Source organism: Schistocerca americana, chromosome 4, assembly GCF_021461395.2.
Source record: "Schistocerca americana isolate TAMUIC-IGC-003095 chromosome 4, iqSchAmer2.1, whole genome shotgun sequence".
NCBI classification, from domain to species: Eukaryota; Metazoa; Arthropoda; class Insecta; order Orthoptera; family Acrididae; genus Schistocerca; species Schistocerca americana.
The window spans coordinates 174,612,740-174,636,862 of NC_060122.1; the positions used below are offsets into that span (position 1 = coordinate 174,612,740).

General features: G+C 40.4%; 1 protein-coding gene across 1 annotated transcript in view; it reads left to right on the top strand.

Moving 5' to 3' along the window:
- The first annotated feature begins 7,478 nt into the window (after positions 1 to 7,478).
- Positions 7,479 to 24,123, top strand: part of LOC124613334 (twist-related protein 1-like) — a 118,700-nt gene continuing 102,055 nt past the window's right edge. The window contains exon 1 of the mRNA XM_047142030.1: positions 7,479 to 7,895. Coding sequence (XP_046997986.1) covers positions 7,479 to 7,895 — 417 coding nt within the window. The remainder of the gene's footprint in view (positions 7,896 to 24,123) is intronic.

A 24,123-nucleotide genomic window follows, 5' to 3' on the forward strand; every position in this document is an offset into this window, starting at 1 on the left:
TGTCCAATTTCTGTACAGTTCTGTTCGGTTTTAAGAGACACATGTAAAACACGTTTGGCGACTCCGTCTCTGTCAGGCAGCCTGAACTTGCGCACCCTAAGGCCTGGTTGACTAACTTCAACGCTAATTTAGTCGGAAACGCCGCCACGTATTGAATCTTTTCTTAACAATAATTTCTCAGTACAGCTTACGCTGGAACACACTTACAAGCATAAAACTTTGAACATAGCTGCTAAGATTCAGTGACGGTGTCAGAATTATATTGGAACAAATAAGCCCTCGGTCACAAATATTAAGTCAAAATTGACCAGGTTTCGACGCTACTATGTGCGTCGTATTCAGAATTAAACTAACTGTTCTAAAACATATTAGATATATAATACATTAGTAAAATTATAGTTTGTACTGACTGGAAAGAGATGCAGTACTTACAAGTCACATTTTAAAAAATCTAAGCCGGAAAGGCGACGTCATGAATAGTTGTAAGTAAGATGGCGAGCCCCTGAGGGCTGCTTGTACTTGAGTGAATAAGGTTTGCAACAAGACTGACTTGTAAGTAGTGCATCTCTTTCCAGTCAGTACAAACTTTAATTTTATTAATCTATTATACACCTAATATGTTTTAGAACAGTTAGTTTAATTCTGAAGACGACGCTCATAGTAGCGTCGAAACCTGGTCAATTTTGACTTAATATTTGTTCTGATATAACACTTACAAGCATTTCAGATTGTTTCTGACCACCCCATGTATGGTGCATCTACGTAAAAAGTGTGTATGGTTGTATATGTAATTCGAAACTTAATAAAACGGGTAACATTGGTGTCCATAGGCAACTAGGAATGTATTAGGTCTCTGCTTGCTGCTACGGGATAACTCGTCTCAGTTGTATCTGGGGTAAAGAGACGAATTCTGAAGACAATTTTTACAAATGATAAAAATCGTTCCACTGTTCGTATAAATGTCTAAATAGTGGTCAGCTCAGCTAAATTTCCGCACTGTCATAAAAAACTGCAGAAAAGCAAAATCAAAAGTTAAGTAATTGTGTGTTCATTGGACGTAATTTAGCGATTTGATGAGTAAAATGTTATCCAACTATAGCTACAGGCTTCGTGTAATCGGTGCTGAAATGACCTAAGGCGTCCCGAAAACGCGTGAATCGTCTCACAGATTAGAGTGGAATTGAAACCACCGACAACGTGATTAAGAGTTACAGAGACTATATTCACCCTAAATTTATAATATGGAACGTGTCATGTGAAGAATAGTTGCAAATACTTACAACATGCATAATTAAATATGTTCGGCATTTATGCGTACACAAGGGTTCGTTTATATTAATTCAGTAATGCCTCTGCGCTAACGAGAAATTTATCACGCAGAATCAGCTTTCACACAAATGTTATCCGTCGTTTTACCATCATGGTTACATTCTCAGTAAGATGTATAAGTCTTCATTTATGTGTGTGTGTGTGTGTGTGTGTGTGTGTGTGTGTGTGTGTGTGTGTGTGTGTAATTACTCACTAGTGAAAACCTCACTGCGCTCTTTATCGTTTGTTAAATTTTATAATAATGTGAAATTCATGTCATAAAAGGGATCTTCTCGTACTTAGTTCGGAAATTTCCCGAAAAACTGAGTGGCACAGTACACAAGTGCCCTCACGAGAAAACACCTTGCTGCACCTACGAATTATCGTATTGCCCCTTGCACCACGTTTAAACGATAGGATGAGGCAAAACTGGAAACTACAGTGAGTGATTAAATTATGAATTTTATAAATATAGACGACACATGTAGGATTAGATGCTTAAATTGGGTAGCTCAAACAGTTTGGCGCTGAATGATTTGTAGTCCACATTTATTGTGCGTGTTAATCAAAAACATTCGTTCAGACATTCGTAAAACTCATGGACAATCTTGCATGTCAGTGTGTAGCGACTGACCGTATCGTGCAGGAAAATTAAAATCCCGAGTTGAAAACCTACTGCATTCTCGGATTACGCATCTACTTCGCATCGATCTCTACACGTTCAAACATTAGAGTGATGTGAACTATAGGAAAAACAGAGTCACTAAGATAATATTTCTGAAAAGAAAGTAACACAGTAGCTATTACAATGACATCGTGTCTAAGTTAATTTGCATATCGAGAACACCGTGTACATTTCGTCATATACAGCTACATAGTAGAGTTGGCGCTATTACCAAAACCAACAGGATCTTCTGCGTCACGAAACTGCACAGAAACTCTTACAGCCTATAGTGTACCGCGGAACTTCAATGACGCTTCGCACAGCAACGTTGACATTACGTCCTTCTACTAAATTTCAGCGGTACAACAGCACGAAATATCGGTGGCTTATCTACCGTGATACGTGCTATACTACATTTTGGTATCTAATCGCACAATTCAATTACGAAGTGTGGCGAGTTTATTATGTGATTATTTCCTGAAAAATGGCTAGAAATGACATGTTTTGTACTGATACAAGTGCCTGGAACAGATTTCTCTTATGAGACTTTAAAACGCAACCGATTACTGTACGGTTACACTAACGAAATCCCACTTCACTAATTATCAATTTTTATCCTTACGTCTTGTTACAAGAATGGAAGAAAGCGATGTATCTATCGGTTATGTGTCCTTTACAGCCTAATTAAGAAATAGGGTAAGACAATGGCTATCAATCTAAAGTTATTAGTTTTATTTATGGCATGACGATTTATCGTGTAACAAACTCGCCATGCCTACTAGCCGGAGAACAGTTTCCAAAACGCACAGCTGTTCTGCATGCAGATAAAGATGCAAAAGAATCCAGCTAATAATGTACTGTAAGATTATGTGTGAAAAACATACTGCACTCTTGTATTGTTGAATTATTCAACAGTTACACGATCTAGCTGCAGATACAGAGTGCTTGACGTGTACTATTTTCTGTAAAAAAACGCTAATACAACAATAGATTTAAACATTCATGAAATTGAAAATTGATCGTCATACACTGAAAAACCAACAATGCCCTAAAATAATTAGTCATGGGTAAAAATTTTGTAATTCTGAAGTACTGAACTACTTGACGCTCGTCCTTCGATTTGTATGAGTACATCAATTCGAAACAAGATAGTTGGTCGTGCCATTAGCGAAAAGATTCTAAAAGCTGGTAGGTAATTGTTAGCAGTGTACAATTTCCTTTGTTTTAACTACCTGCCACGGCAAGCTTACCATGTAACAGTTTTTGTTCGATAACTACACAATACACATAAGTGGTTTTGAAAAAACAGTCGCTTAAACGTGTAGTAAAAATACACATATGTCTGAAAGATAAGTGTGGTGTAAACTACGAGCAGATGGGTAGCGTATTTTTACAGTCTCGTATTACTGAACTACGTGGCGTTGTTCCATCGATTAACGATACGAAAGCGTTGTTAGTCATAGGTGGATGTATTTTGTTATGAAAGTATTTGTGCAGGTAACAGTGTCGCTAGAGTACGGAGGAATGGATGATATTAATACTACATAGCAAAATTAGTCATATACACAGGATATGAGACAAAATGTTTACTGGAAGCTTCACGAGTGTAACAGGAAGAATGAGTCGGTTACGAAATTCATTGGCATTTGTTACTACCGGTACTAACTACAGTAAAAACTTTGACTCTTTTAAACATAACCAAAAAACGCACTTATTCAGTTACAGATTAACGGTCAGATGCAAAACTATGAGCAGATGCGAAATGAGTTGTCTTATATTCGGATTATTGAACTACACCACACACGAACACGTGAATATTGCTAAAGACTTCGGTAAAAAGGAACTTGAAAAAGTAATCAGTGTCAGTAAGCGACGTGAAACGAGAGATCTTGTGACTACAGAGCAAATCAGCAACAGACAAGTACAGGTAATTATACCTGAATGAACGATAAAAAGAGTTGGATGTGAAACAGATTTCCATTAATGTCTAGTTATTACCAGTATTAATTATAGGACCGACGTCGTTTTGATTATACGTGTCCCAGTAACGCGTACAATATTTACGGGTAAATGGGCGGGAGAAAAACTGCATTATTAGCAGGTGCGTAGTGAATCGTTACATTTCCGTATTATTAGACCACTTTCCGTTCTTGGGTCATGTGACGAGATGGATATTAACTACGAGAGTAGCGTCGAGTTGATTAAGCATGTCGCAAGAACCCATTTATTTACTAGAAAGTCAATGGGAGGTGAGAGAATATGAGCAGGTAAGTATGAGCAGTCCATTGTTTCATTCCGGTATAGTTACTACTTATCAAAATGAATAGAATATACATAGACCGAAAACCGGACTACAGAACAACGCTGTAACACACAAGAAACACCAGGCTGAGAGAGCATTGAATAGTTCACTTGAATGAAATGAAAAACAAACTGTGTGAAAAACTAAGAGCTGGTGTATACGAATTGTCTGTTGTTAAGTTCCGGTATTATTAATGTACTTCGCGTTCTTGTGCCGTGTTAAAGAACCGCTTACAAAAGTACATCGTTTAGGCAGAGATCTTCTGACTAGAGACAAAAGTGGTAACAACACTAGACGAAATGAGCATTGGAAAGTTAATGCGGCCACCTAGCACCAGCTATAAAATCAAGTGACGTCAAGTATATCGCAAAAATTGCTTGCACTGACTAAGAGGTAAATATGCACCTGGAAAACTATGAGCAGGCGTGTACGAATACTGTATTGTATATTCTACATTATTAGTATAATTTGTGATCTTGTGTCATGTAAATGAGCTATCTACAGAACTAAATAGAGTCGCCAGAGACAGGTAAGGCGATGACCGTGTTACAATACCGCACTGTGATGATGTGCTTGAAGTATCGGACAAAACAAGCATTGCAAGGTTCATGTGAATGAGAGGCAAGACGAGATGTCCGAAAAACTAAGAATTTGTGGCTACGAAGTGTGAATTGTTCGATTCAGTTATCATTAATCTACTTTACTTTCTTGGGCTATGTTAATGAGTGTCTCGTAAATGTTACCGCGGGAGACCGAAAAACGATCTTGTCATTTTAGAGCAAAGTGCTAAGACACACAAATCACTGGACAAAAGGGCCAGTGGAAAGTTCACGTGGTCAGCTAGTATCGATATTAATTGAAACGTAACGTCGAGTTAAGCGCGTCGCAAAAGATGAGTGCGTTCACTAAGAGCTAAATACGCACCAGGTATGGGCAGGTATGTACGAATAGTGCATTGCTACATTCTGGTGTTATTAGTCTAGTTTGTGCTCTTGCGCCATGTTAATGAACTACTTGCAAATAGTATCAACAGAGACAGATAGACGGATGACCGTGTTACTATAGAGCAATGTGATAACGTACTCGAAGCATTTGAGAACGTGAGCCTTGGGAAGCTGATAGAGATGAAAGGTAACACGAGACGTCTCAAAAAGTAAGATCTGGTGGGTGCGAATTGCGTACTGTTTCGTTTTCGTATTATTAATCTGCTTTGCTCTCCTGAGCTGTGTTAGGAGACTACTTACAAGGGTAAATAGTATCGGCAAAGACCGAAAAACGATCTTGTGACTACAGAGCAAAGTGATATTACATACGAATCAGTAAAGGAAGTGGATACAGGGAAGTTCTTGTATTACTGCTACTAATTGCAAGAGTAACGTCAAGTACGTCACAAAAGTGAATGCAATGACTAAGAGGTAAATAAGAGTGTGAAAAATTACGAGCAGTGTGTGTGAATAGTGTACTGTTACATGCTGATAACATTAATCTGAGTTCTTGCCCCACGTTAAGGAACCACTTATGGTAGTAAATAGTATCGCCAGAGATCGAAAAATGATCTTGTGACTGTGAGCACAGTGATGAAACATACGAATCAGTAAAGGAAGCGGAAATAGGAAAGTTCATGTATTACTGGTATTAATTGCAAGAGTAACGTCCAGTCACAGAAGTGCTTGCAATGACTAAGAGGCAAATAAGAGTGTGAAAAATTACGAACAGTGTGTATGAGAAGTGTTCTGTTCTATTCTGAAAACATTAATCTGCGTTGTTGCCCCACGTTTAGGAACCAATTATGGAAGTAAATAGTATCGCCAGAGATAGGAAAATGATCTTGTGTCTGTGAGCACAGTGATGAAACATACGAATCAGTAGAGAGAATTGGAAATCGGAAAGTTTATGTATTACTGGTATTAACTGCAAGTGTAACGTCAAGTATGTCACAAAAGTGCATGCAGTGACTAAGAGCTTGATAAGAGTCTGAAAGCTTACGAGCAGTGGGTATGAGAAGAGTTCTGTTCAATTCTGAAAACATTAATCTGCGCTCTTGCCCCACATTAAGGAACCACTTATGGAAGTAAATAGTATCGCTAGCGATCGAAAAATGATCTAGTGTCTGTGAGCACAGTGATGAAACATACGAATCACTACACTAAAAGTTGATGTGGCTAGCTTTTATCGGTGTTAATTGCAATAGTAACGTCAAATATGTCGCAAAAAATGCAAGAATTGATTAACAGGTAGATAGGCCTAGACGGCTGAAAAATTATGAGCAGGTGTACACGAGCAGCGCATTGCTACATTTGACATGATCAGTCTGCGTTCTTGCCCCGTGCTAAGGGAATACTTTTAAAACTAAACAGTATTGCCAGTGGATGAAGGTGCGACTATAGAGCAATATGGCAATACACACCAAAGTTCGTGTGGATGAAAGGGAAGTTTATGTGGATGAAAGAAAAAACGAGTGAGCTACGAAACCTATTGGCAGTACTGGCTAGTTATTAGTGGTATTAATTACGAGAGCAGCGTCGGCGCGAGGGCACTATCGATATTCGATTATCGCTGGCTGGGGCCGTAGCGTCGGCACGGGCTCGGCACGTGGCCGCAGGTGCGGATCGCGGCTTACCTGACTTGTTGGCGGACGCGGCGGACGACGCGGAGGCGGCGGCCGCGGCGGCGGCTGCGGCGGCGGCGGCGGCCGTCGCGTGGTTGAGCGGGGGCGGCAGCTTGCCGTTGGCCTCGGCGGGGAACTTGGGCTGCGACACGGGCTGGTGCGGCGCCACCGGCGGCAGCGGCACCGTGGCGGCGGCGGCGGGGCCCGCCGGCATCATGAGCGTCGACATGGCCAGCATGGGAACGGTCGGGGAGCGCGAGCTCAGCGTCACCGGCAGGTAGGGCAGCAGGCTGGCTGCAGGCATAGAGCTACTCGCGAACAGAACACGCGCCTCCGCCTGGCCTCGCTCCGGCTCCGGTCGGCTACTGTGCGGCGGCTGCTGCCTGCTGCTGCTCGCTCTGTCTGGGCTGCGCGCGCCTCGGGAACGGCGGGCGGGCGAGAAACCGTGGCACGAGTCGGGCGCCCACGCTAACGGCGGCAGCTGCGGTCGCTTCCTCACTGCACGGCCGAGCGCACCGGCGTCATCGTCGCAGCAGGTGTGTGCGTGTGTACGAACGTGAGAGCGGGGGGCGGTGTGGAGTTGTGCGGCTGAGGTGATGCGCAGTTGGCCGTCGGTCGCGGAGGTGCGGTGCGCCGGCTGTGCTGCTGCTCACTGTTCCGCGACTGCCACCACTCTGGCGCTCGGCGTCGCGCCGCTGTGGTCCGGGGGCGCCGAAGGGCGCCGAACGCGCCCGAGCCGGGGGTGGCGGACGCAGCCGAGCGCCGCTGGGTGGCAGGGGGTGCCGCCGGGTAGGGGAGAGGGGGTGGCGGCGGCGGCGGCGGGCGCCGGACGGGTGGCGGAGGGGAGGGAAGGGGAGGCGCGTCGCGCGCGCGGGGGCGGCGGGGGCGGCGGCGGTGGTGGCGGGGCCGGGGGCGGCGGCGCTCCGGCGCTGCGCTGCCCGGCCGGCAGAAAGCCGGCGACCACGCACGAGAGCGGACCGCCGCGGCGCTGCGCGGCGCAGTCACTGCGAAGCGTACGTGCTTCTCAAAGGCGATTCGCAAACGCGTTCTCGACGCGGGGACCAATATCTTTCGCAACACTCAAACATCCTAGCTCCTTCTCCTTCAGAATCGCAAGATACAGTTATGTAAGCTACAAATGCACAAAAGAAAATTAGGGATGCGCTTTACATATTTTCAAAACTGATACAAGTGTTCAGAAGTTCTCCATCCTGACAAAAAGGGATACACATTTTAATTAATTAGAAAAAAAATGGTCTAGCAGATGGGACCGAAAGACATAAAAAAGGTTCTGAAGAAGACGTTATTACTAACGTTGAAACCTACGTAAACGATAAAGTTAACCTGCAACTGTAGGCTGTATATCCTTATATAAACATCAGTTGCTGTCGCTGCTTAAAAATGTAAAAAATCATAAAAAAAGACCTCTGTATAGCCCACGAATGTGAGAGACGTACAGGCGACTACGACGAAGGCCCTAAAATTTCTCGATCTAAAAAATAAATTAATCTACATCTACATCAACATTTATACTCCGCAAGCCATCCAACGATGTGTGGCGGAGGGCACTTTACGTGTCACTGTCATTACCTGCCGGCCGCGGTGGCTGAGCGGTTCTAGGCGCTTCAGTCCGCAACCGCGCGACTGCTACGGTCGCAGGTTCGAATCCTGCCTCGGCCATGGATGTGTGTGATGTCCTTAGGTTGGATAGGTTTAAGTAGTTCTAAGTTCTACGGGACTGATGACATCAGATGTTAAGTCCCATAGTGCTCAGAACCATTTTTTGTCATTACCTCCCTTTCCTGTTCCAGTCGCATATGGTTGGCGGGAAAAACGACTGCCGGAAAGCCTCCGTGGGCGCTCGAATCTCTCTAATTTTACATTCGTGATCTCCTAACGAGGTATAAGTAGGGGGAAGCAATATATTCGATATCTCATCCAGAAACGCACCCTCTCGAAACCTGGACAGTAAGCTACACCGCGATGCAGAGCGCCTCTCTTGCAGAGTCTGCCACTTGAGTTTGCTAAACATCTCCATAACGCTATCACGCTTACCAAATAACCCTGTGACGAAACGCGGTAAGTACAGTTGCAATATACCATACAAGCTCTCATGACCTCTGCCTTATTCACTTCATAATTCCGGGTTAATAGGCCGCAGTCGATGTCTAAATCTTCCTCCTAACGTTTCATCCCTCATTGCGAGAGGTATCTTCAGATATGAAGCTGCTTTACCTACGAAGATTTCTCGCACAGTCTCAGATGAATCTTATGGACTAATAGGCCAGGGTCGATGTATAAAACTCTGTCGTAACTTTCCATCTCCGACGGCGGGAGACATCTTGAGTGGTAATGCCGCTTTACCTCTGGTGTTATCTCCTGAAGTCGGAGACGAAATGTTAGCATAAAGTTTATACATCGAGCACGGCATGTTAGCCCAGAAGTTTCAAGTGAAGTTGCAATGTACATGGAGAGTCGCGCTAGTTGTTAACGTTGGGTGGAGAGGGGTTGGAGGGCAGATTCGAGACTAAAACTGTCATTTTTTATATAACTGAGTTGGTCAGTTCTGTCATGCCACAAAAACTAAAATTTATGGATTGTACAAAAAACTTATCATACCACAGAAAACAGTTGGGCATCCACTGATTTCTAGCACTCTACAAGAATCCTGTTCTCAATAAAGAAATCTGTACTCCTTATTCCAGGGGGGCGGGTTGGGGGGGGGGGCGGTGGGCGCAACAGCCAACTGCCTCCTCTTGCCCTCCCCCCCCTCCTTTTCCCCCTTTCCGGACGCAAGTCGGTGTCATCTAACAAAACTTCAGGATTCGTTTCATATATTAGGATCCAAACGTTCTCTTCTTGATGAAGTAAAATGACAAAAAAATTCTAAACATAAACGAAAAACGTAAAGCTTTCCTAAGAATGAGGTAGCCGATAGAACTGAATAGCATAAAAAAATTAATATGCCTAGGAAGGTGATGGGCGTACATGAGATTACGACGGAGGTCCACAATTTCTCTAATTAATTAAAAATATAATGGCTTTTTTATAGGTAATGTACGCGGTCGGCCACTTTTTCAGCTTGTCACGACTTACTGTATAACTTACTGTAAGCTCTTCATCGCAAGAATGTGTTACAAGAACTTTACTTTCTGGAAAATGTAGGGGTAGGCATATGATAACGAATCTTTTGTAAAACCAAAATATCGTTACGATTTAAGTTACCGATATTGTACTGATTTGTGTTATCCATGAAAAATTCTAAATTTTTGCCTGTCAAACTCATTTCGACAGTTTTCATCCGGCTAAGATGTACGCTGCCAAAAAGAAATTGGCATAGATACCACGACACGTCGCAATGTATCTACGCTAAAGCATAAGATCTTTTCGTTTCGTAGAAAGTTCATTAATGCCTATATTTCTGTTACTATCGCCAACACCACTTTACTCGCTGTTAGGTGCTTTAATCAATAAAAGAACGTTGTCGTGTCAGTTCCATCTGATGATGAGCCTTCTGTGACTTGAAAACTATTGAATGGCACAGTAAAAAGTATCAAATTCAGAATTCATATTGTGTCTAGATAAGCCGCCAGTTTCAATCGCTGTTGGAATTTGTCCACATTACCATACAAACAATCATTTATTCAGAAAGAGGTAAAATGTGAACATGTCTTACGTATGGCGCAAATATACATCAATGTACCTGAGAAGCGTGAAGGAGGTGCGGCGTGTTGCCACGGAGACTCACCTCCAGTTACGAAACATATAAGTTCGAAAGGAAGTACCAGTTTGTAGTCTCTCACTACCGAATACACGTGTACAACTCGTAGCGATCAGGGTTTTAATTATATACTCTAGCAAAGCGCTGCAGTGAAGTAGTTTTCCTCTCACTCATGTAATACTAGCATGGATAGGGGTAAGTGCAAAAAGGATTTAGTTACAAATAAGTAGACTACCCGACTCTCTATGGATGGGACCAGCATTCACCATGGGCACCCAAACTGACATAGTATCTATAAATGTCTTGTATAAATGGAAAGAAGTGCGTTGCTATTGTAACATTAAATGAGCGATTGTTCATTGAGTGGCACGGCCTTTATTAGTTTGTACAGAAATGGCTGTTTCGTATAGCTATGTGTAAAAGAAGTTCTCAGCCCAAAAGTTTGTTTAAATACAGTAGAATTTCACTAGGCATGGTTCTACCGGAGGAGATATGCCGATACCTTCCGCCGACCTCTGAATTGACTTACTCAGAGAGTTATGGAGGACTTAAGGTTTTAACGTAACTTCAAAATTAAGGTGCAACTTGCCCTTTTCGAATTAATAAATTATTGCGGTACGAGAAATATAACATGAAATTCTACGGTCGATTAAGGACTCACCATTTCTAAACACAATCACGTGGGAAATCAGTTTCTTATAGTCATAAGGCTTTTCAGCTATTTAATGTGCTCAGGAGGAAATGACTTGGCTCCAAATGAGCTAATTATGGGTGTGTCCAAACTTTGCCTTAGCTATTGTTTTTATTTATTTCTCCACCCAATAACCAGTTCTTCAAGTTTCGAAACAACTACTGATTGTTAGGTGCGAAGTAAGACTAGTGCGAAGGCTACATTTACTACTGTCCTACAGTCTTTGCCAAGTAATTACAAATCCACTTGTAATCTCTTGTTAGAAACTGTAGTAAATAATTCATTTGCGTTTAAATAAGCCTTAAAACCTTTTGAGCAAAGTGGAATGTCGAATTATCAATCACGGGATAAGCTTTGAACTAGCAAAACGTTTGTTTAGCATGTGATGTAAATACTATCCAGCAATCTGTACGATGTCAAGTACCACTGGAAATTCCAGCTGACGATCACAGGACAAAGAAGTTTGAATTTTTGTCGCCAGCCCTCGGTCGTATCGGGTTTACGGACGACCAAGACGTACATGATCTTCAGTGGGATGCAGTACCACGCTTTGACACAGCAGCTCATTCCTCAACTATCGAAAACAAAGGGAAGAATACCCTAGTGATGCATTTATCTCCTCCATGACATTCGTTCCGATTAGCCTCTGGGTGTTGTGATTAACCTTTGTAGAATAAGATATTTGATCAAGTCTTCAAATCAGCAGTTACTGACGAAAAGCTTAAAATTTCGTGATATCCGTGATCGTCATTAATTCATACGTCTCAGAATGCTCACAGCACGCCATCTAAAGAGCCGTACTTTCCCAGCAACACTGTATATTGACCGTCATTAAATAGGTCGAAATCACTTAGAAAGTCCTTCGTATTTTTAAGTATAATAATGTTCGCATATATTTTATACAAAGAGAGGGCCGAGGATGGGAGTATTTAACGCAACTATGTAATTTTTAACGACTCTCAGGTGACGTCCAAAAGTGCAACTGAGTTATGTGATTTCCACTCATTATTTTATAAACCATTACTTTTATTGATTTTTATTTGTTGCTCTTAACTCACCTTCTTGGTTCACAGATTTCGATCTTTCGGTATTCTCCGTTTAATAAAAAACACAGAAGAGTGAAACACATTGAACGATTTTTTTGTGGTAAATTTGTATTCAGAAATTATCGAATAATGTTAAAATACCGGATTCAGTCTCCTGGTAGATGAAATGTTGCCAACGTTAAGCATACAGGAAAATGATTTGCCCTTTATGTATATAGCTTCGAGAAAATCATCAGAGCTTCCGGAAATATTTCACATTAACTGATTTGACGAACCTTCTGCATACACTAGAAAACTTTCAGGAAACAAGGGATACTTTTGTTTTGCTACCGGAAAACAAAGCGCCTCATAACAGTATGCTTGTGTCTTAATGCTACAGGGAAGGGAAATCTGTGAAAACGGATTTTTGATTGGGTCTGAGCCTGCATTATGCAGTTCTCTACGGTTTTCTGTTGTACATTGTTTCTATAGTGTTTTCTGTTTAACAAAGTTTGGAGGTCCCCCCAGTCAGTCACCTGCTCAACTCCTAATCTAATAATTGTAGATGATTAAGTACTGTTGCTTACGTAGCTAATAAAAGTAATAGTTTCTAGTTTCAACAATCTTTCCTTATGATGTGCAGAATAAAATGATTGTGACAGCGCTTAAATCAATATGTCGTATCGTCGTTTTATGGGACGATTGTGTTGACCACTAGCAAAAGCAGATTAACTGGAATAATTTTAAGGAAATATAATCCATCCACGAAAGAGGTAGCTTAAAAAACACTCGGTCATCTAGTTTTTGATCACTCAGTTGTCTGGGACCTTCAACACGTAAGATTAATAGACAAGATAGACAATATTCAAATACTCCCACCAAGTTACATGAAAGATTCATGACGTAAGCATGAATGCGTCAAAGGAGGAATCCATGCAACTTCCTTATCAGGCGCAGCAAGAAAAGTTTTGTGTGTTATGCTCAATTCTTCTTCGAGAATAAAGTGTTGTCCAAGCAAGGTCATAATAAACCTGCATCATGTATATACATATATATAACAGTTACGAAGGTAAATCGAGCTACAACTTGTGTTTGGGAAAGGGAAGTAGGTAAGTTCGCTTAGAGCTCTCCGTCACATACCGGAAGCAAACTTACTGAATACAGATATTTAATTCTGCAAATTACGTACGGCCGTCGTCTTGTTTTGCTATGCGTAGTTCTTTTCAATGAGAAACATATTTTGCAAGTTATATACGTAGCTAATTTGTACGTTAGTATCTAAAACATTCACGTTTATTCTTTGTAAGTCTAAGATAAATTATACGGTAACAAGATTTACATACATTATATTCATTTTTTAAGTTACCAATAAACAGCACCATTGTCAACTCACTGTTGCAAATACGTTGCTGCTGAAACAGCTAAGACTGCTGAATACGCGGTAGGATGTTTGCACTAAGACTTAAAATCTTATATACTGTTGTTACACAGATTTTGTTTTTCGGAATTGCCTATAGGTGGCAATAAACTGTCCAAGAAATTTTCTCGGAAAGTAACTCTTTGGAACTGCACTGCTTTTCTATTTATTTGCTCACACTTAGTATGGAGCAGAAGCCACTGAAAAATAAGTAATATACCCGTGAAAAAGCTATTTTCCGGAAAAAATGTCCCATCTGTAAATTTCTACTCAGAACTATGCAGGAAATTATGATGCACTTGAATTAAAACGGGATTGTTACTTGTGGTGGCTAGTGTTTTTTGGGAGGATCCGACTTCCCTTATATTGTTCGTGGTAGTACTTAAATGACAGCTGGGGAAGCGAGTGAGGAATATTGTTCCAGTAAGTCCACTAGGTGAAACCCTTAAAGCTTTACGGGGAAGCAAGTAAAAAGAAAAATAAATCCTGCTTCAAGAAATAATACGTTTTTTGCTGATAACATTCGATGATGGTCAGCTAAATATACCATACGATCTTGTTAAAAATTTATATAACAAACATATGCTATGAAAATGACTTCTTAAATATAGTATACAAATATGCAGAATAAGTGAAGAAGGCATCCGTTCAATAAGACACAAAGCTGACAGATTCTTTCACAGACTGGATGAACTGATGAACAGTTTCAAATTTATACTCAATTAAGATCAAGTTAAAAGTTTTCTGCAACAAAAATGACATTTTTACACATAACGTTTCATATCCTACACAGCCTTTCAATGTTCAAGGCACCGGGATCCGGAGTGGAAAAAACTGAAAAGAGGAAAACGACTGTCGACAGCAGTGTCTTTAGAGACGGAGATCAAGCTGGGTTTACGAAAGGATGGGGAAGGCCTTTAGCCATGCCCAATCCTTAGCCATACCCAGTCCACAGGAATTATCCTAGCATTTGCCTGGAGCGACTAAATAAGGAATCTACAAAAGTAATTTCTTATGACAGAGTTTCGTTGTTCTACTGAATAGCGGATCACAATTTTATAATTGAAACATGTTCCAATGGAAACGCCACAAACGATTTTACGCGGTCGTGCTGAAAAGTAAAGCCTTCGAATTTTTTATCCTATACTGATAATCATTATTGGCTGACGTATAACATGTCCTGCATATTACTCGGTCGGTCTCCCTACTTCGATGATGCAAGCTGCAAACCTATGGCCGTGGACGGCTCCGAGTTGGGGGGTGTAATGTGCTGAAGTGTAACGTAACCATGTCCGTATGTGAGAAACATTGTGCTATAATCGAGTTCCTACCCGATAAAACGTGCCCTCAATTGACTCGCCTCTCATTCAGCATGACAATGCCAGACCATACACGAGTTCTGTGACATCTGTAACAATGGTTCCGTAACAATCTGTAACAATTACTGTCATTCGCTCATTCTCCACACAGTCGTCCCGACTAGGTCCCGTCCGAGTGTCATTTCTTTCCAAAACTTAGAGAACAACTTCCAGTACTTCGCTAGAAACGAAGAGGGGCAAACAGGTGTGACGTTGTGTCTCAGTCAGTGATCGTATCTACAAACTGGTCTCTGTGAAGCTTGAGATTATCTGGAAAGGGGACAGTGATGTAAACGTACCTTATTAAAATTAACACAAAGGTTTCACTGCCTACACCATAGTTTATATTAGACAATTAAAGAAATAGTTAGATACAAAGTTTTTGTTGCTTAGACTCAAATTTGCATTAGATGGTTAAAGCTGTGTTATTAAATTAAAAAATATATATATAAAATTTTTTAAAATTTTAATAATAATATGTTTTACTTACTAGACTGCAACTTACATTAGACGTCAAAACAAGATGTAAACATGATGAAAACTGCGGTCTACGCAAGAAAAGTTTTTTGTGTGTTTCTTTTTTTCATTATTTTAACAAGCTGGTCTCTCATTGGGAGAAATATGTTCGTCCCCATGATGACTAGGTTGAGAAACAAAAATTTCTGTTAAATGCGAGTGGGAATCACGTACCGAGGGTTAACTATAAACCTAATTATGTTTGCAAATAGTTCACCCATCAAGGGAATCGAAAATCTCGTCGATTTGTGCCTGTTATGGGTTACGTTACCGGCGAGACATACGTCGAAACATTCGTGATGAAAAGGGTCAAAACAGGACAGACAAACAATCACATAACAAATTATACAAAAAATATTTCTTTCATGTGATGTCGCTACGAATTAACAATTTCCGGATATTATCCTTTGCTTTTACTGTGGAACGTTGCTTCTTGCCAAATATCGTGATCGTAGGTCAATGGTAAGTACCCTAGTAGTTCTGACGAGTGAGTTTGCGAAATAACGTAATAATAACGTGACACAAATGGCCTTATCCTTTGACATACAGTCAATTCGAATTACATTTACTACACCGCCATGGGACTACAGATCTCAGTAAGTGACATGAATGTCAACGTGATGCTTTCACCCATTCGCGGGGAAATGAGCGTTTAACAGACAGACAGATAAAAGAACAGACGGATAGCAAAGTAATCATAAAAGAGTTCCGTTTCTATCAATTGAGGAGCGGACTCAAAAATGTAGACAATAAGAATAAATATGTAGAATGTTAATAAAGTTTGTTTTATTTTTAAAAAATTGGGCTGTTTACACATAAACCACAAGGCATTGGTTTTCAGAATATCCTCGTAATTCAAAAAACGCTGCATTGTTACCCTATCGGAATATCCTAATGTATGTAAGCAGCTCTTACTGCTATTTCTTCAAGAGCGACAGCGATTTTCAGCAGAAAATTATTATTTCCATCCTGTCATGGGAAATGGACGATGAAACATGGAAAAGCAAATTTCCATTCTCCATCTAAATAGACGTGACTCAGTGGTAAAGCAATCAAAATCTTGACACCCAAATCAGCTGTTGGCCTGTGACGAGAGGCATGTCGTGTACCGCCCTGTTATGTCGTTTAATTTGCTAAATGAATTTTCTGCGGCAGCCCTGGCTGTTTTTTAGTGCACACATTTTTATTTCATGATGTGTACATGTGGATGGGTATGACGTACGAGAATGCCGGCGGCGGTCGCGATTCGCTGTGGTTCGTTTCACCGGAAACATTATGCGTCTCCAACATCTGTTGTAAAAATAGATTCAAGCTGCTACATGCGTGTCGCGTTAATCTCACCCTGTTACGATTAAAGTTGTAGTTTAGGCTTAGCATTCCGGAAATCAGTGTTCCAGTCTACATCAAACGTTTGGTGAAAGCTGTCCTGAGAATACTGAATTAGCATCCGCTGAAAACGCATCGAAAATAATTTCTCTGGTCAGAAAAATTGTTGTATGAAGAGCACATTTACTTTCCCTGTAGAAAAATCAAAGATCCTTCCGGATACGGGGCCATCGTCTCAATCAATGTATCGGTGTACTATCTGAACAACGCTATAAGTGGTACTTTTAGGTTCTTCTAGGCTCTCTAAATCTGCAAACGTAGGAAAGTCAATGTAGGAAAGAAAACTTTGACACTCTAATTTGTAGAACACAACGAACACCATTACTGGCGTCAATATACATATTAACAAAAAGAGCCATTTCAGCATAAAATAAACGTGTATTAGACTCTCCGACAAAGCGACTGGATTCCGAAACTCGTCATCTAAAATACGTGTACCTAAGGAATAGCTATGGAATTCGAGACATAAAGTTACGGCTCTTAAAGGAACAAAAACGCGAAAATGTTGAATAATCACCTGACGATCTAGCTATTGTATTCCTTACTTCCTGCCGTGCTACATCCACTAAAATAGATAGGGAAAGAAAAGGTGCAACGCCTGTCTACCAAACACTCAGAAAGACTACTGTAATGCGGCGCCAGATTAAGGGCAGGCTCGGACTAATGTTACGTGAAATTTATGAGATTCGTTGTGAATGTGGAAGTAACTTCGAGGTTAAGCCAATAAGTATTTACAGTCATTCTTTATAATTAATTACAGGTAAACACAATTTTTTCTGACCATTTTTCAACATGGTCTGATTTTTAGTGCATTTGGTCCACCGTGGCACAATGTTATGGATACTCCCTAAAAAAGGTTTTCGTTTGCACAGCAAGCCACGTATGCAGTGCTTCCTTCACCTGCTTGTCAGAGCTGAAGCGACGGCCTCTTAAAGCATCTTTAAAAGGACCAAATCAGAATATTGTTCACCAGATCGTCAAAAATCACTCGTCTGTTTTTCAGAATCAAGGCACGGACTTGTTCCGTACTGGCATCAGCTGTAGCTATCTGCTCTTTCCTCATCCTTCACACTATTTCAGCCACTTTTGAACTGTTGAGTCAACTGGCAGACACTTAGTTGTGACAAAACAGGGTTCCCATATTGTACTGAAAGGATGAATAGCCAATTCTGCTGCACCTTCAGAGCATAAAAATCGGATTACGGAACGTTATTCTTTTATAATGCAAACTGAGTGTCGCCCGGCCCTCTTGACATCACAAAGCGGAGTGATGTGATGAAGCAGCAATCTATTAGCCAGAGAACCCACCAAGCCGAAAAGCCAACCTAAAGAAAATTAGAGCAAAACTGCCGATTCTTACTGATTTACTTTGCACATCTGTCTGTCTGTGCTCATCGTTGTCGATCGCTGTACATAACATCATAGACTGATAACAAACGAAACCTCATAATCAGCAATTATCGAACACATATCACAAATAAACACAGAATAATGTTTAATGAAAATAAAGTCTTGTCTTACGCTTCTACATAGTGGGATTATGTTGTTAAAGAAGCAGCAGAAGTTAGAAAATATCATAACACGGACGGTGACAATAATCTTACAAGGAGACCACACGTCAGCCGAATTTTTGAATTTTTTTTGTAATTACGTTATGTGGCGCTCCAAATTCAAACATCAGTTTTCCAAACTCCAAAAATTTCTCTACAAAATCTTCTTTGAAGTTTACCAATCGTCTTTAATACCTTACGGCAAGGTAAATTTTCCGACGGATCACGTGGCAGTGTGGTAGAATGCTCGCCATACACAGGTGTGCCCTGGGTTAAATGTCTGGCTGACGCACATTTTTAAACAAAGGTAATTAACAATTTATCTTTACATTGAAAACTTGAATTTTCGTATGCGATATGTAATTAGAAATAAAAAAACATGGCTTTTTCATAAAAATGACAATTACATATGTGTTTATTAACCTGAATGTGATGAATTTTATTTTTAAATGACGTAGATATTCGATCAGTAAAAAGACGAGAAGACTAATGACCAAAACGTGACTCGAATCAGTAATCCAGTTAGTACAGATCTCGAGCCTACTGATTTTTTGTATCCATCTTTATGTAATAGAGCGCGCTGAAAAGTAGTGCGACCGATTTTTTTATATAAAGAGTTTTAAAGCTTTTAAATGAAACAAACGTTATTAACATTCTATACCTTTATTCTTCGTGTTTACATAGTTATTCCTCAACATAATCACCTCGAAGACAAACAAGTTTCTCACAACGAGAGACAAACTTTTTGCTATTGTTACTGTGTTACTGTACAACGATTGACTTAGTTGACGGAGGCACAACCTCATCTCTAGCACCGCTTCATCGCTCTCGAAGTGAAGTCTTCGAAGGTAATCCTTAAGTATGGAAATAGATGAACATCGGATGTCGTCATGTGGGACTATATGGAGGATGATAAAGTGGCAGCAAACCCAAGGCAAATGTCGCAGTACTCGTATATGATCAGGCATTGTCAAACTGAAGGAGCGGGTGTTACATGTGTAGACGCACTCTTGGAATTAGAAACTCGATTGGGGCACGCCATTTCTCTTGCACCGACATAGTTACTTTACAAACCACCATGGCATACGCTACAATTCGGATCGGTCTTGAGGCACAGGGCTGCAAAATAAGTAAATGTGAAAAGTAACGATGTAAAACGTTAATAAACTTTGTTTTATTTTAAAAGCTTTAAAGAGTTTTCACTTAAAAATTCGGAAGCATTACTTTTCAGCATGTTAATGTATTGTATGCTTCACAATAATGATAGTATATGACCTATGTTTAAAATATGCTTCTGCTGGCAGTCGAACACGGGCAGCTCACGTGACAGGGGAGCACTCTTTCGCAGTGCCACACGACCCACTGAAATATTGAGCTTGACTTAGTTTACTAAGGACGCTTGTAAAACTTAAGTGTCGAACTGATCGAAAATTTTTCAGAATTGTATGGAAATGATTTTGCGAACTGAAACATAAGGTCTGCACTTCACTTACGACAAACACGTAAAAGAAGATATAGAAATTCGATTGACGTGTGAAGTCCTCGTCAGCGCTGCGTAGACGCGTTTCTTGGCACTGAGTAGACGATGAACCGTTTATCTTCCTACCAGAGCGCTGCCAGCGCAGTCGACGACACTATCTTTGGCAGCATGACATAATGATGGCGTACGCTGACCAGCCACAAGCCATGTATGGGCTACCTGTAGTCACAATAACAGCAGCCATGACTGTCAGTTGTTCTCGACAATGGCGATCAAAGGTTTCGTCGAAAGCTCGAGATTGCGACCTGATCTGACGCGATAAGTCAACCGAGAATCACTTACACAAATCACATCCTGTTAGTTATAGCCTTTTCATAGAATTTACATAGGGTAAAAGACACAATGAGGGCTTAAAGCCGGCCAGTGTGGCCGAGCGGTTCTAGGCGCTTCAGTCTGGAACCGCGCGACCGCTACGGTCGCAGGTTCGAATCCTGCCTCGGGCATGGATGTGTGTGATGTCCTTAGGTTAGTTAGGTTCAAGTAGTTCTAAGTTCTAGGGGACTGATGACCTCAGATGTTAAGTCCCATAGTGCTCAGAGCCATTTGAACCAATGACTGTTTGTGGTCTTTGTTATGCGTTAAACACTATGTAACACACACCCTCACACAGAGAAAGCCCCAGAAATAATTTCTGTCTTTCTTTGTTAAACATAGACAGAGTGCACGTAAATACCTACGGTCGTAGGAGTTGACAGTAATCTAGTGAAAATAAGCCACACATATCCCTGTTAATACATTAAAAACTGAAGTTCCAATACTATATGGAGATCGACGTTAAACTGTCTTTAACAGAGTTTGGTAGAGGATGAGCCAAATAATAACTCAAGCGTTGGTAAAAGTGAAGAAAAGGGAACTGAACTGTGTCGGCGCCCATGTTAGTGCGACAGTGTTTATGAATTCATCGCCACTCTCATCAAATATAACTGCAAATGTTAGGGAAATGTACCAGAGTCGCCAAAGCATGTACGCAACTGTATTTCTGGTTTGTCTGCTGTGACGCATTTGACATTGGTCATGCTACTGAGAGCAGAAACGTGTAGGAGGAAATGATGTAACATACGACAGACTTGCATATCTCTGTCAGACAAATGAACGAAAGTCAAGCTGGGGTACTTAATTAAGCCTCAGAAATGGCACTTCCAGATTTATGACTTCTGCTTCGAGGACGAAGAAAACGCTGCTGTATAAAGCGTTGGACCAACTCCCGTGTCTTAAGGTTAGCACTTATGTTACTAAGGACGAATATTTTGCTTGTTTCTGCATAACTATTACTCCGTGTACCGCACATCGTTTATACAGCCGATAACACTGTTAAAATGCTTTATTTAGTTTAATTTCTATCGTTTTGATCTCCTTGACGACTTAAGTCAATTAAAGCTTTAGGAACATCTGCAGGACTCTTCTTTTTTTCTTTTAATAGTACAATATGCCAGTACCCGCAATTTTGATGTATTAAGTAACTTCCATTCGGTGACTCAGAACAAGAAGGCCACAAACTGATTACCTGTTTATTTACTGTTTAATTTTGAAGCATATTTCCTATGTACACTGACTGACCAACCACAAAGAGTTTAGTGAAATTACGTGTTGGTGATTCCTTGACGCAGAATTAGCGGCAGTAAAGCGCAGTAAAGTCTGGAGAAATGACGCTGTGTCATTGACGTATGGTATTTCTACGCAGAGAGGTGTCATTCAAGGCGAAGAATATTCTGGAAGACCGATCAAGACTTACTAACGCTGTCAGTACACACGAAACGGATTAATTAGCAAAGGGACCGTCCCTCCGTTATACGAGGAACACAGAAATGTGATGTCCCCAGACTACATAAGTGGCTTTGAAATTTCTACGAAGCGAGGATTTTAGATGAAAGAGGACTTAACATTCGTGTGTGCCTTTGAGGGACAAACATAGCAACCGCGAGAGGGTGGAGATAATGCTCTTAACAGTAAGTAACCACAAGGTAACAGAAGTCGACTGACACGAATAGGACGTGTTCCTCTGTTTTGGGGAGAAATACATAATAAGACGTATACTGAAAACTGTGAGGAGAAATGAGTTAACTGGTTCAATGCGGTCTGCCATGGTTTCTCGTCAGAGAAACACTTACCCCCAAAGTCGTCAATTATTAGTTATATATATGTCAATCTCTGTCTCTTTACAGCTTCTTTCTCTTCGTCTACCTGTAGTGCTACGAACATTATTCCGTCGTGCCCCAACACATTTCCCATCATCCATAATCCTATGATCGTTTCGCTTCTACTATTTGCTGCTTGCTATTTTCTCCTGCATTTCATACCTCGTCCATCCTGGGAAGGACCTAACCATTTCAAGTCTGATGGCTTCACTTAAATTTCAGCACTATACATCAAAGAATTGGATTCTCTTCTTTCCCACTTTTATCACATCCCATGATTTACTTCGATAAAGTATTGTATCAGCAGACATTCATTCTCAGAATCTTTCTCCGCAAAATAAGGAATATATTTGACAGCAGTATAATTCTTTTATCAAGGAGTTCCCTCTTTCACTGTCCTAGTCTGTTTCTGATGTCCTCTATGCTTCCTTCATCTCTCATAATTGTTCCAAAGTAGCAGAAAACTTTCTACCTTTTTCGTCGTGTAGATTTTTTTGTATTGCATGTCTGTCCTCGTAATACAAAACGTAGCACATTTTCTAAGAACTGTGTAGAGACACTGGGACTTTTTCTACTGCCTGTTTTTATGTATTGGTCCACAACCCCTGCAAACTTTTTAAAGGAAATCATATTTGGTTATATTTGGTTTTTTAAAATCTGAAATAATCACTTTATGACACTGTGTGGCAGTTAGTTAATTTGTTCCCCTTGAGGACTGTTAAGCTTAATGGCAGTATAAAAATATTAAGCTTACTATATGTTAAGATCCACACAACAGAGTTTGACATGTTTGTAACGTAATTTGATAATACGGTCTGTGGCGGATCTAGGTAGCCGCTAAATGGATGAGGCGTTGAGTCGCCGAAAAGCACAATTAAAATACTGCTAATCATTTAAACTTTCGGTCACCTTTATGTGCTAAGTAGCAATCTATCCTATTCATAATCCTGTTGTGCCATGTTAGATTTTCCATCGTTAGATTTCACATATCTCTAAAATAACATTATTCCACAAAGAGAATACAATTAAATTTAGTAGTGTCAACTGTATTAGAGTATTTTCCAGTTCTGGAACAGAAACACTTCGACACTAGAAAATGAATCTTTTTGAAACATTGGCTGTAATTGTGTCGTCTCAGTGAAAATAGGTTAGCATTTAATGTAAACAGAATTCATCCCTTCGTGACCCAAATGACAAAGCAGAAAATAATTTCTCTTGGTCCCATACAGATTTCTAATCTTGCACAGATTGACGTGAAAATTTGTGTTTCTGGATATGTAATATCTGTGACAATGCTTGCAAGATTTATAAGGAAATTTGGGGGGCGCATGCATTAGATGTTATTTATGGGTGAAGTATACATGCATCAATTTCAGTCCAATTTGAGAACGTGTTACAAAAGACATTATTTAATTAATAATGTACATTTACGGATTCAAGATTATTATTGGTAAATTTTATTTATTTCTGTTTAGCAACAAGGCATTTAAAACCTCTACATCAAATTTTAATATTCTCATATGACCAGTAATCAAATTAAAACTATGTCACATTGATTTAAAAAAAACAAATTTCAATAATTGGTACATAATATTTTTATTTATATCGATAATTATGGAGTTTAAATAAAAATAAGACACGTATTTTGCTGCTAGGGAAAGTCATACCAGCGACTATATCTTACAATACTTTTACGCTATAGTCTCAGGTACAAATAGCCGCAATAATTTACAAATGTTTTGTACTTAACATCCTAGAAACTGCTTAATTCTTCATATGTTACTTTTGCGAATTGTTTTGACAGTTGTATTGTACTGATTGAAACTGGCGATCTTCCAGTGACCTTCAAATTACCCAAGCATGAAGAGAATTTAAGACTACTACTCCCTTGGGTCACGTATC